The following is a 13724-nucleotide window of genomic DNA, read 5'->3' on the forward strand; positions in this document are numbered from 1 at the left end:
TCAAGTGGGGTGCGCAGGATCTCAGGGATGGGAAAGGGAGGCATGGATTCCAGCTGTTCTCTTGAGAAAAGGTGGTAGGACTGTCCCGGCTGACACCGGCCTGCTCTCCCTTTTCTTTGTGTAACATTTGAACGGGAAATCCAAACTGTATCCAGACAGGACACCTGGGGGGGGGGGGAAATAAATAAATAAAGAGATTACTTTTGCTGACATTTTCCTGGAATAAAATCAGATGCCAATACTAACCTTAGTCCTTAGGTCATAATTCTGTTCTTTGTGAGTTCCTGCATCCACCACGTGAACAATGTCATCTATTGTAACTGAGGTCTCAGCAATGTTTGTGGCCAGGACAATCTTTCTTTGTCCCACTTGGGGGCGCTGGAACACAGCCTGCTGGTCAGCCACTGACAAACTTGAGTGCACTAAAAAAAAGCAGAACCAAATTATAAACTGGTTATAGGTGAGGAACCTTTTTCCAGAGGCCAAAAAGCAGGCCTCTGGAAATCCATCTCCTTACTTACAGGGCAGGATCATCAGGGAGCCAGAGGAGAAGCGCGGTTTTTCCTCGAGCTTCTCTTGAACAGCCTTTATGTCCTGCCATCCCGGGAGGAAACACGGCACTGCACCTTAAGAATGAGGGGAGAGGAGTTGTTGTAAAATATGACTCAGCCCAAAATTCCAAACACTATTATTTAAAGTGAATTAACAGCTTGGTAAAATAGGCACCTGGTTCTCCACATCTGTCAATGTGTTCGATGACATCAGCGACTAAATCAAGATCTGGTGTGGCATCGTTCTAAACAAGAAAAAGACGCAGAGCAACTCATCAGTTTGGGAAAAAAAAATGTGTGAAAAACAAAAATGTGGCAGATGTGAGTTCCACCTCTTTGTCCGTCTTCGCCCAAAGTACTGAGCAGCAGCTGTGGTTTTAAATCCACAGCTCCATCTTTTTAGGCATGGTCAAGACGACCTGCTGAAGTTGAAGGTGTCAAGTGACTGTATGCTGACTGGCTGCTTTGTTAGCTACACCTTTTTCAACTTCTTGTTTATGTCACTGGTGTGATTCTGCGTTGTGTCTGATAAAAAAGGTAAAAGAAAGAAAGACCTCCAAGTAAATAATTTGCCCACTCCAGCTCCTCTTCCACAGGGGAATTGTGGAAGAGGGCTGGTATTTATTTTTACATTAAACATAAAGTATGCATTTACACGTAACATATTTGACATAAGATAAAACAAAAACAACAACATGAAATCCGACATACCTGATAAAAAAAAAGGTAAAAGAAAGACCTCCAAGTAAATAATTTGCCCACTCCAGCTCCTACGACAAACAGTGGGGATAAGGGTTAGCTCAACCCACCACAACTTCCAAGCTAGCAAGGAGTATATATTCATGCTAGCATTTATGGCGCCTAAAACACATTTATGATACACACATACTACACACTTATAACATCTAACAAAAACAGGCTTAATAATGACAATAATTGAACTAAAATCGCAATCAGAAACATCCAGGTGGCTAAATATGCATTATATGTGTGTTTTAAAGTGTTGGAAAGAAATGACACCCACCTCTCCCACAGGGGAATTGTAGAAAAGGGGAGAGGCAAAAGGGGTACACTGTATTTATAGGATTGCACCAAAGAAGAAGAAGAAAAGAATGAGGAGGGGCTCTAACTGATAATGAACATAACTACAGGCTTGGAGGTCCTAAAAGTCAGGTATAAAAGGAACGGTTTGGGGGTTTAGTACACATTTTGGGTAATTATAACAATGTGATTTATGATTCTGTTACATTAACATGAATCACAGGACAGGACCTCGGCGCATTTTGGTATGTAGACATATAGAGATGCCCTGCTGAATTTCAAACAGAGTATCACAACAGGGGAGAAGGGTGATCTTAGTGACCTGGACCTTGGCATCCTTGTTGGTGCTGGTATTTCAGAAACTGCTGATCTACTGTGATTTTCACACACTGCAAAATGTAATATTGTGTTTAATTAAAAATATTAAATAGGCTGAACTCAGTTTTTATCACTTTGTTATTAGAACTCGATTTAAATAAGTTACCAGTAGTCAAAGGAGCTTGCAAAGAAAAGCGTCTGGAGTTCTTTAAGTTGCTTGAAGACGTTTCACCTCTCATCCGAGAAGCTTCTTCAGTTCTAAGGTCAAATGGTGGGGAGTCCCAGATTTAAACTTAGTGGGAGTATCCCCCCCAAAGAGGGACAAAAGGACCCCCTGATGATCATCTAATCGCCTGAGCCAAGGTGTGAAACTGGGTGTGGGTCCCAATCAGCCAGGGTTTCGGGTGAGCTCTTTGTGAAACCTGGTCCCACCTTATCATGTGAATTCCTGAGGTCAGATGGCCCAGGATGTGAGTGGGCGTTAAGGCGTCTGGGGAGGGAACTCAAAACTGGATTATAGATGGCAGACAGTTGGTGTCATAAACCACCGCCTCTGTTCAAAGATGGTCGCTCACAGTGGACATAGATGGCTTCTTTCACTCCTCTTTCAAACCATCTGTCCTCTCTGTCCAAAATGTGAACATTGGCATCCTTGAAAGAGTGACCTTTATCCTTTAGATGCAGATGGACACATGAGTCTTGTCCTGTGGAGGTGGCTCTTCTATGTTGTGCCATGCGCTTGTGAAGTGGCTGTTTGGTCTCTCCAATGTAGAGGTCTGGGCATTCCTCGCTGCACTGTACAGCATACACCACATTATTAAGTCTGTGTTTTGGAGTTTTGTCTTTCGGGTGAACCAGTTTTTGTCTGAGCGTGTTGCTGGGTCTGAAGTACACCGGGATGTCATGCTTGGAGAAAACTCTCCTGAGTTTTTCTGATACACCGGCTACATAGGGGATGACAATGTTGTTGCGTCTGTCCTTCTTATCCTCCCTCGCTGGTGTCTGATCTTCTTTTCTGTGCCTCTTTGCTGACTTTAAGAACGCCCATTTAGGATAACCGCACGTTTTGAGTGCTTCCTTTACATGCGTGTGTTCCTTCTTTTTTCCTTCAGGCTTAGAGGGAACATGTTCTGCCCGGTGGTGTAGGGTCCTAATTACTCCAAGTTTGTGTTCCAGAGGGTGATGGGAGTCAAAGAGGAGGTACTGGTCTGTGTGTGTGGGCTTCCGGTAAACTTCGATGTTGAGGTTGCCATTCTCTTCAATGTGCACAGCGCAGTCCAGGAAAGGCAAACAGTTATCCTTTGTGTCTTCCCTGGTGAACTTGATGTTTTTATCCACAGCGCTGATGTGCGCAGTGAAGGATTCCACTTCTTGTGTCTTGATTTTGACCCAGGTGTCGTCTACATATCTGTACCAGTGGCTGGGTACTCTTCCTTTGAAAGAGCCAAGAGCCTTCCTTTCCACTTCCTCCATGTAAAGGTTGGCTACAATAGGTGACACGGGGGAGCCCATGGCACAGCCATGTTTTTGTCTGTAGAAGCCTTCGTTGTATTTGAAGTATGTTGTGGTAAGGCAGAGGTCTAACAGTGTGCAAATCTGATCAGGTGTGAAGTTGGTCCTGTCTTCCAAGGAGCTGTCTTCTTGTAGTCGTTTTCTGACAGTCTCCACGGCCTCTGTGGTGGTTATGCAAGTGAAGAGAGAGACTACATCAAAGGACACCATGGTTTCATCTGGATCCAGGGTAAGTTTCTGGACCTTGTCAGTGAAGTCGGTGGAGTTCTTGATGTGGTGTGGGGTGTTCCCCACGAGAGGAGCAAGGATGGTAGCAAGGTATTTTGCAATGTTATAAGTGGCTGAGTTTATGCTACTGACTATGGTTCTGAGTGGGACAGCTTCCTTGTGGATTTTAGGAAGTGCGTAAATGCAGGGTATGGCATCCCCTGGGTAAAGGCGGTGATATGTAAGGCGGTCAATGATTTTGTCCTTTTCAAAGTCTTGAAGGCAAGCTATAACTTTCTTTTTGTAGCTGCTTGTGGGGTCTCGCTTTAAGGCTTCGTAGGTATTATTGTCACTGATGAGAGGTGAAATGTCTTCAAGCAACTTAAAGAAGTCCAGACGCTTTTCTTTGCAAGCTCCTTTGACTACAATGACCTGGATGACTGAGAACCTTCACAGACAAGTTACCAGTACATTTTATACAAAAACGCTGATAAACTCAATTTATTTGAGTTGTCTTAACTTAGAAAAACTAAGTAAGATGGAAGTTTTGCTTCTCAATGCGGAAGGATGAAAGATGTGGTTTGAAAATGCCCCGTCACTACCGTCCTCCTCCCTCTCGGATCAGTCCGCATGTTCATGGTGCCAGCATTTGTTATGGAATATGTTGAGCAAACCTGGAGAAGCGTCAGCTCAAGAGATTATTGTCATTGCTGTGAATCTTTACCTGATACACTGACTTGGTGAGTAAATGTTTACTCTTATTCAAACTGATTTTGTGGCTTCCCTTAGTTTAGCACCAGGTTTATAATCTTGCTAGCTAGTTAGTGTTAGCCTAGCGTTGCTGCTGCGGCTGGGCTCATGTTACTTAAAAATTAACACCATAACCTTAAAAACCTTACGTAACACTATGTCTGTGAACAATCAATTTTCTGTTGATTGTTTGAAATAAAAAAGTGAGATAACAGCCCAGACAAAATTCTTCAGGGGGTGCAGCCGTTAGGGGTGGGGTGGGGTGTGGGGGGTATTTTCAATCCATAGCCATAACTAACTAAATAACTAACTAATTATATATATATATATATATATATATATATATATATATATATATATATATATATATATATATATATATATTTCATGTTTAATCTGAGTAGCAAAAGACTGCAGGGGGTTGAAAACAATATGCCAGGAGTTAGCTGTGCTCGTGGACTCTATGGAGCCTTGACCTCCAGGTCAGCTATCACGCTGGTGGATAACAGAGCTCTCCGAAAATGTGGAAGCACTTAAATATGTGATATTTTGATAAATTAAGTAGATATTTGAGCATTACACAGCTACATTCTCGCCTGAAAATATCTTAAAAGGTTATTTTGTGACCCAGACAGGGTAGTCTGGGGAAAAGGAGGATGCATTTGTCCGCTGTGGTTGTCAGAGCCTGTGTACTTGTAAGCGCTGCAATGGCGGAGGAGCGCGGCTAAAAAACGTATTACTTTTTCTGGGTCACAAAATAAACTTTTAAGATATTTTCAGGCGAGAATGTAGCTGTGTAAAGTTCAAATATCTGTTCGATTTATAAAGACATCACATATTTGCAAAAATGCTCAGACGTTTTCAGAGACGTCCATTTTTTTCATGCTTTGTGGCAGCTTTTGAACATCTGTGGCATCTATTAATGTCAAATCTAGCCTTTATTTAACAACATAAGCAAACTCTATGTTACAATGATTGCACAGCCATTAAGGATTAAATCAGTTTCTGAAAAATGTTCTGCTTTTTCTCCCCCTGCTTGCTTCTTACTGTCTTTGAGGCTCGGGACCAGCACTCCTGCTGTTGGACATCGGTAAGTATTTTGGTTTTCCAATATATTAGCAACTGTCAGTGACATTTATATTAATCATGCTGAACTTTAATCATACTTTAGATCAGCCTGTTTTACTTATTGTTTTTGTGCTTTGGTTTGGGGAAGTTGAGATATGACTGCACTATGCTGTTGCTGGTGACTCCAGTTAATTCTACAAGACATGCTGTGTAAGTAAACAAACAACACCAGTTTGGTCTGCATTTCTTGAAAGATCACATCCCCCAAACTTAGTTTAGACGGTCTACACTGTAAACAGTGAAGTCTGCAAGTTTTCTTTTGTTTTGTGCCCAAATCAATTTGCACATCATTAGAATGAAAGTTATTGGCCATGTTTGCATAGCCCTTTTTAAAATGATGCTTTCATGACATTATTGTATGTTGGGTGGTGGTCAGGGCTATCCAGACTGACAATTGGGACATTGAATGTCACCTCTCCGTTGGGGAGGGAGCCTGAGATTGTCTAAATTGGAGTCTGTTTTATACCAAATGCAGAAAAAAATGTTTTAAGAAAGCAATTAAGTTCATGTTCCAAAAAATATGATTGTTTGCTTGCAGGACAACAGGAGAGATGAGTCCTCCGTCACAGATGGTGCAGTCAGTGAAGATGGTCGCCTGCAGGTTCAAGCTCATTGCATCTCCAACCCACATCCACTGACACTGTACTTAAGGGAAGTTAAAGACTTTCTTCTGCACCTACATTTGGATCACCTCGATCCATGATAGTCATTCAGGCAGTAATGCCAGGACTGGAAACAAGCCATCCTTAAAATATTACAACATTCCAGCTCATGTGTTGGAATGAAAAACAAATGTGTTGTTTAAATCAGAGACTGCACTTGTGACAGAACAACAAATATTTTATTTGGATTATATAAGTAATGTAAGTACAAAACAAACTTGTGGTAGGCCTAAACTTATTTTCAGAATATTTACATCTGAGACTTTGTTTCATTGTAAGATTATAACAGTGATGGCAATATAATTGTTTGTTGTTCAACAGAACAGTGTCCAGTATGTTGGCTGTTATACTTTGTTGTGTTTGAAAATAAAAGTTGGGCTGATTTTAACATCATTACAAAAAGTGTTGTTAATTATTTTTAATCATATTCAGGTTACCACAAATTGTATTTTCATTTAGTTGAACTTGAAATGTTTGTCAGTAGGTAAACAATTAGTATTGTACAGTCAAAAATATCAAGTTATTCTTAATACTGCAGACTTGCACTGTATAAGTTGTCCTAACAGTCATCTTAAGTAAGCTTTACTTAGTTTTTTTGAGGCAACGAGTTTCCTTAATTTTTTTGAGTTCTGAGAACTAACAAGGTTGTACAGTGTACTCAAAATGAGTAAGTTGGCCTAACTTGGTCATCTTACGTAAACTTGATCCAATTTTCTTGAGTTCTGGGAACAAATGAGCTTGTACAGAGTACTCAAAATAAATAAGTTGTCCTAATTTAGTCATTTTTAGCTAAGCTTTACTCAATCTTTTGAGGCAACGAGTTTCCTCAATTTTTTTGAGTTCTGGGAACTAATTAGATTTTACAGCGCACACCACTCTCGATCAAAATCCACAGCTCCATCTTTTTAGGCATGGTCAAGACGACCTGCTGAAGTTGAAGGAGTCAAGTGACTGTATGCTGACTGGCTGCTTTGTTAGCTACACCTTTTTCAACTGCTTGTTAACATGAATCACAGGACAGGACCTCGGCGCAATTTGGTATGTAGACATATAGAGATGCCCTGCTGAAGTTCAAACAGAGTATCACAACAGGGGAGAAGGTTGATCTTAGTGACCTGGACCTTGGCATCCTTGTTGGTGCTGGTATTTCAGAAACTGCTGATCTACTGTGATTTTCACACACCACTCTCGATCAACCCTTGTACAGAGACAGTGAGTTCACCATACTCAAGAGACCTGCACAGTCAATCCAAGGGCAGCTTTGGGACGTGCAGCCGACAAATCTGTAGCAACTGTGTGATGCAAGTTAATGTAAGGTGTACCTAACAAAGTGGCCAGTGAGAGTACATAATTGTGCAGCAGCTGTGGTTTAAAATCTCAGAACAACAACCGACAAAAGGCGTGGTTTCTCTTACTGAGTCACCGTCTTTAGTTCTAATGCTACTAAAATGGATTTTTGGAAAGGATGTACAATGTTGTTTAATGAGTGTTACATTTATATTTGACTGACATAAACCATTATTCATTTTTTATCGGAAATAAAGAAACAAAATTGTCAAACTGACCTCTGTGTGCCTCTCTTAGTGAAGACATCATCACCTTCTTCTAACCTTTGTGCCACGATGAAAGCTGTTCACCTTTCCGACTAAGAAACAGTTGTACTGATCCCGTGGCCTAAACATTCAGTAGCACATACCACATGGCACATAAGTTGTTGTGCTGTTTGTTCCTATTTATGGAGATCTGTCCATCCATAGATTAATTAATTTAGTTTGGTTCATTGATGTGAATCTCATGCCCTATTAGAAATAAATAAATAAATAAATACTAAAAAAACCAAATCATAATTATTTGTTTAAAACTTCTCTCTAAATAAGACTGACAGATCGCACACAGAGGCACTAAGAGAAGATACTTTAACGTGCTTTGTCATGCATGGTCATGACCAAAAGTTTATACACAATGCAGAAGTAAAGCATCGAATTGTGCACTGGAGTTGATTCAAGAAGTCTGTCCTTCCAGCACATGGTCTGTTAATAAGGCACATATTGCCTAATCCTGTGCACATCTAACTATAAAACAAGTCCTTTGGTAAATGATTCTGCTCACATCAAGCCGAGAAGGAAGAAAAGACTCAGCTCACCTTCTCCACACTTCTTTGGTCTGAACAAAGTAAAGAGGGTTACAGTAATATCTGCGTAGCAGGACATCAATTCAAACATGTGGAACATGAAGCAGTTAGAGTATGGAGCCCTGGCAAGACGAGCAAACCAGATCAAGGACGAGCTCAGACAGGCAAGAAAAACTATGTTTACGCAGAGTTGTAATATAGGAAGCATAAACCAGAGTTAGTCATGCTGTCTTTGTTGTAATATCTTTAACCTTTGCTTTCAATCCCTCTTCTACAGGGAGTGAGAAGACCCTACAAAGAAGTGATCGATGTCTTCCAGGGTGATTTACACAGGGCAGGAATGAAACCTCTGACATTTGTCAGACAGGTAAACTTGGACCTTTACACACTGTGTAAACTCATTACGTTTCCTTTGAGTAAGGATGTCCGTGTTGCACTTTTTCACAGGTTCTTGCAGCGTGTGTTTACCCGGCGCTTATCAACAGCAGCAATCTGCCACTTGATGTAAGACAGAGGGCCCAGGAGGAGCTGCGAAGATGTGTTGGAGGGAGTGTAGGTGAGGGCAACGTATGCGGTCTAATGATGTGGAAAAAACATGAAAATGCTTGTAGTGCAGGACCCCCAAGGTGGAGCACATAAACTCACCGCACACAGTTATCTTTATTGTGTGACAACTACTACTTCTGTGGTTTCGGCCCTTGGCTCCGGACACAGGCACTCCGTCTCGCTGCCACACCTTCCCAGCTAGCTTTTACTGACAAAAAGCAGACACACAGTCAATTGATGCACCTGCGCACCTATTCTTCCTGCCTCAGCACCGCCCCATAAGCTCACTGTGACGCTTTCTCCACTGCAGCAGGCCAGAGACCACGCCCACGCCACAAGGCTTTATCTGCAGTAACCGTGTGGTGGCAGAAATAGCAAAAGACTAAAACCCCCAAAACAGGGCAGATGGCATCAAAACTATCTACAGATACAGATCTACAGAGCTTCAACTGGTAAAAATGGAACTGGAGAATACCTTTAAGGTTCTTAGGGTTACTACAATCATTGTTAGTCAAATTAAACTTTATTGTCAGTTCTGCAATGTACAGGACATACACCGCACTGAAATGCCGTTTCGCCCACTGTGTGCAATAGAAAAAAAAATCAAAATTCAATTCAATTCTAAAATAAAATAAAATAGCTGTTCATGTATAAAAAATAAGGTTTGCAAGAATTCTTTTAAAACAGTTTTTTAATTCATAAAGTTGGGTGAGAATATCTTACTTTCAGTGATTCACTTAAAACAACAGTAACAGGTCTCCACAGATTACAAATAAACTGCGCAGAAATACTGTCATACTCTGGCTTCCATGTTTATTATATTCATAAAAGTCTCTATACAGGAAGCATATGTAATAATAGAAGTGTTTAATAAACTATAGGCTCATATAGACAAACATTATAAATACAATGAAATGTATATGTATTATAAAACATTTTAAAAAAGCCATTTTATGAATTCAAATCTAGGCAGAAATACAAATACAAAAAGTCTGCTTTGTTTTGCCGGATCAAGTTGTAGGTGTGTTTTATAATAATAATAATAACAGATTGCATTTATATAGCGCTTTTTGAGACCCTCAAAGTGCGTTACAATTCCACTATTCATTCACTCTCACATTCACACACTGGTGGAGGCAGCTACAGTTGTAGCCACAGCTGCCCTGGGGCAGACTGACAGAAGCGAGGTGCCATATCACACCATCGGCCCATCTGGCCATCACCAGTAGGCGGTAGGTGAAGTGTCTTGCCCAAGGACACAACAACCGAGACTGTCCAAGCTGGGGCTCAAACCGGCAACCTTCCGATTACAAGACGAACTGCCAACTCTTGAGCCACGATCGCCCCCAATGTATGTGAGTTAAAATCTGTTTTCAATCTCTTCAGGTTCATATTCTGCTGCACCTGGTATACCAGAAATTATCCACAGCATCTCTGAATTCATAAAGAGACGAGACGGAGGAATTCCATCTCACCCCGAGAACATTTACATCAGTCCTGGCTCACAGTGGTCAATCTCGGTAACTCCATGATTACAGACATGCAGCATACATGTGTATGTGCTTTCTAATGGATCATCACAAGCTCTCTTTTCTGTGCTTTTTAGAACATTCTCAATGTCTTAGTGAACCGTGAGGCTTCACCAAGAACAGGTGTGTTGATTCCAGTGCCATGCCACAACAAAACCGTGTTGTCCATAATGCAGTTGGGTGCAGTCGCCGTCCCTTATTACCTGAGTGAGGAGCAGGGATGGGCGCTGCAGGTGGAAGAGCTGCAGCGAGCGCTCGAATCTGCAAAGGGAGTCTGTAATCCTGTGGCTCTGTCCATCATCAACCCCGGAAATCCAGCAGGTATTTATTCCAGCCAGTGTGGGGATCGTCTACTGTAAGTGTTTGTTCTTTGTGTTACAGGATGAATATTATACTCTTACTTGTTTTTATGCCACACTGCCTGTAGGTTATGTTCAGAGCCAAAAATCAGTGCAAGAGGTGATCCGGTTTGCTTGGGAAAAGAGGCTCTTTCTTCTGGTTGATGAGGTGGAGAAGCTATTATCATCCATGCAAGCATATTTTAAAAACCAAATGCATCTGTATAAAGGAACTTATGGATGTTTACATGTTGCACTGCAGGTCTATCAGGACTGTGTTTATGGGGAAAACTGTGAGTTTGTCTCCTACAAAAGGACTTTGAGCGAGATGGGGCCTCCTTTCTCAGGCACAGTGGAGCTGGCGTCCTTTCACTCAGTGTCCAAAAGCTTCTCGGGAGAGTATGTGTTCAGTCCAGATATGTATCTGGTTTGTAATGGATGATTCTCACAAAGCTTGAGGCAAAAACTAAACTGAAATTTAAAGAAATAAAGCAGTCAAATAAGCAATCTCACTAGAAGATCAAAAAGATGAAGACGTTAGTATGCTCACTGATACTTATAAGTGCTATTGTGCATTATTTGCACAACTACAAAGATGATCAGGATTTTTAAAAACTTATACATCTAACTTCTCAAGTTTGTTAACTGCATTACAAATATTATTTCTCTGTATTGTTGAGTTTTAAGAAAGCTTATCTTGAAAAACACAAATGTGACATAAGCTACTCTCTACAGTTTATGCTTTTTTTCAGAAGAGAAATCTGAACACTGGATATACTAGTGAAAAAAAAAAACAAGTTCTGAGGAGATTTTTGGATACCTTAGGGTCACTGCGTGAGATGTGAGATACACCCTAGTCAGGCTGGCAGGCTATTATTGGACCAGCACAGAGAGACAGTCATTTATAAACACATTCACACTTAAAGTCACCAGTTAACCTAACATGCAATCTTTGGACTCTGAAAGGTTGCCAGATAACCTGGACAAAACCCACATATGCACAGGGAGAGACTCCAGCTGGTCAGCAGGTTTGATCCCTGAACCTCCTTGCAGCCAGGTTAATATGCTAACCAGTGCAATGGTTACCCTGATACTGGCAGCAGTTAGTGGCACCTCTCAGCCTTCTAGTAGATACACCTATAATGTAATTTAAAACTCCTACATCACTTTGATCTCGAGTCATCACATTCACAAACTTGGGTGCCCATGTTGTCTGTCAGTCTTTTATGGCTGTTAGGTAAAATCTTCCAAAGTTGATTGCATTGCAGGACTTGCATCGTGACAATTACACTTTTGTGTTTAACATATATTTTCTGTGTTATTTGTAGAAATGTCTTTTTGAAATTCATGCAAATTAATGCCAAGTGTGCTAAAATAGCTTTGGACATTTTCTTTAGACTGGTATGAACAAAGAGATCATTGACCAGAGTCTCATTGTAAGTTTAAACACTTCTTATACAAGCTAAAATACAGAACTTAAAAGTATCACAGGTGTAACAGTGATACTTTTAAGAGTGCAAGCAGGGTGGAGAGGATGGGAATGCATTTCAGGGCAAGAGTCAAAAGGAAGGTTGTGTGTCCAGTATATCCACTATCCTTCCTCTGCACATGTCCAAACCATCTCGGTCTCAAACTATGTCTCCAAACTGATCAACCTGAGCTTTCCCTTTGATGTACCAGTCCCCTTGAGCTGGCAGGCAGGAAGTAAAGAAGAAATCTTCATAGGATGTAGTAAAGAAGGGCGTGCAGAGGGTTGGTGTGTCAGAGGAGGATGGTAGGGATAGTGTGAAATGAAAAAAAAAAACAATGAAATTCAGTGATAAACTGGTCATCCACTGAGAGTGATCATGAGAAGCAAAGCTCCAGAACAGCTACGTTTTTTGTTGTTTCTACATGTAAGTCTCTTTCATTAGGTGTGGTCTCCGTGCTGGATATGTCGAGCTGGTAAATCTGGATCCTGCTGTCATGAAATACATCTACACACTGTTTTCCATAGATTCTTGTGCACCAGTTTTAGGTCAGATTGCCCTGGATCTGATGATGGACCCTCCAAAGCCAGGAGACCCCTCGTACCTGCTCTATAAACAGGTTGGACCTGAGAACTGTACTCTTGTTTAGCTGAGGATGACCAACTACATGTAGCACTGTAGCTGTAGCTGTTTTTGATAAAGAATTTGCCATTTTCTACAAGCTGATGTCTTCTGCAGGAAATTGAGCAGATCAGGACTGTGCTGGTTCATAACGTGAAGAGAGTCCACGAGGTTGTCAACAGCCTACCGGGATTCAGCTGCTCACCCATTGAAGGAGGATTGTTTGCGTTCCCCAGACTGCACCTCACACCAAAAGCTATTCAGAAAGCCAAGGTTACCGCAGAAATGCAAGAGGATGTATTACATAATCGGTGCTGAAGCCCTTTGAACTTTCTCCTGGTTCATTTTCCTGAAATGTGTTTTTGTTGTTTTCCTTGGATATTTCAGGAATTAGGACTGCAGCCAGACACATTCTACTGTACGAGACTGCTAGAAGAAGGTGGAGTGTTTACCGGTCCTGGTTGGGAGTACGGACAAAAGGAGGGCACCTACCACATCAGGTACAATACAAGTCGGGCACTCTTCAAAATACATAATTGAGAAATTATAGATATTATATAAAGCAATTTTATTTTTGGTATGAAACAAAACAAAAAAAATCATTTCTATTGTTAAAAGAAGTCTATGTTTAGACTGCAGATGGATTCATTTCATGGTCCAAGTCTCAATGTCTTTTTTTTTTGTCTCTGCAGATTTTGCATTGCGGTCCCTCAGGACGTCATGGAGGAATTACTGAGACGCCTGAGCAGCTTCCACATGACATTTATGAAGGATTTTTCTTAAAGAGAAAGTTCCCATTGGAGTGTAATTGTTCTGTAATCCCATAACTCTATATAGAAAATCAAACCATTTTTGAAACAGCGATGTTGATTTTAATAAATATATTTATTGCATACAATCTTTGGTCAGCCATCTTTTGTC

At 41.0% G+C, this 13724-nt stretch overlaps 1 protein-coding gene across 1 annotated transcript; it reads left to right on the forward strand.

Moving 5' to 3' along the window:
- Nucleotides 1-8625: 8625 nt before the first annotated feature.
- Nucleotides 8626-13596, forward strand: LOC102784421 (alanine aminotransferase 1-like). Its single transcript, XM_087831638.1, has 10 exons — nt 8626-8667; nt 8748-8856; nt 10233-10366; nt 10453-10696; nt 10803-10882; nt 10976-11112; nt 12627-12801; nt 12921-13076; nt 13191-13303; nt 13496-13596. Exons 1-10 carry the CDS (start codon nt 8641-8643, stop codon nt 13584-13586), a joined length of 1266 nt encoding a protein of 421 aa, XP_087687764.1. The 5' UTR covers nt 8626-8640; the 3' UTR covers nt 13587-13596.
- Nucleotides 13597-13724: the final 128 nt, after the last annotated feature.

This window comes from Neolamprologus brichardi, chromosome 18, assembly GCF_056152115.1.
Source record: "Neolamprologus brichardi isolate AB-2024 chromosome 18, ASM5615211v1, whole genome shotgun sequence".
Lineage (NCBI taxonomy): Eukaryota > Metazoa > Chordata > Actinopteri > Cichliformes > Cichlidae > Neolamprologus > Neolamprologus brichardi.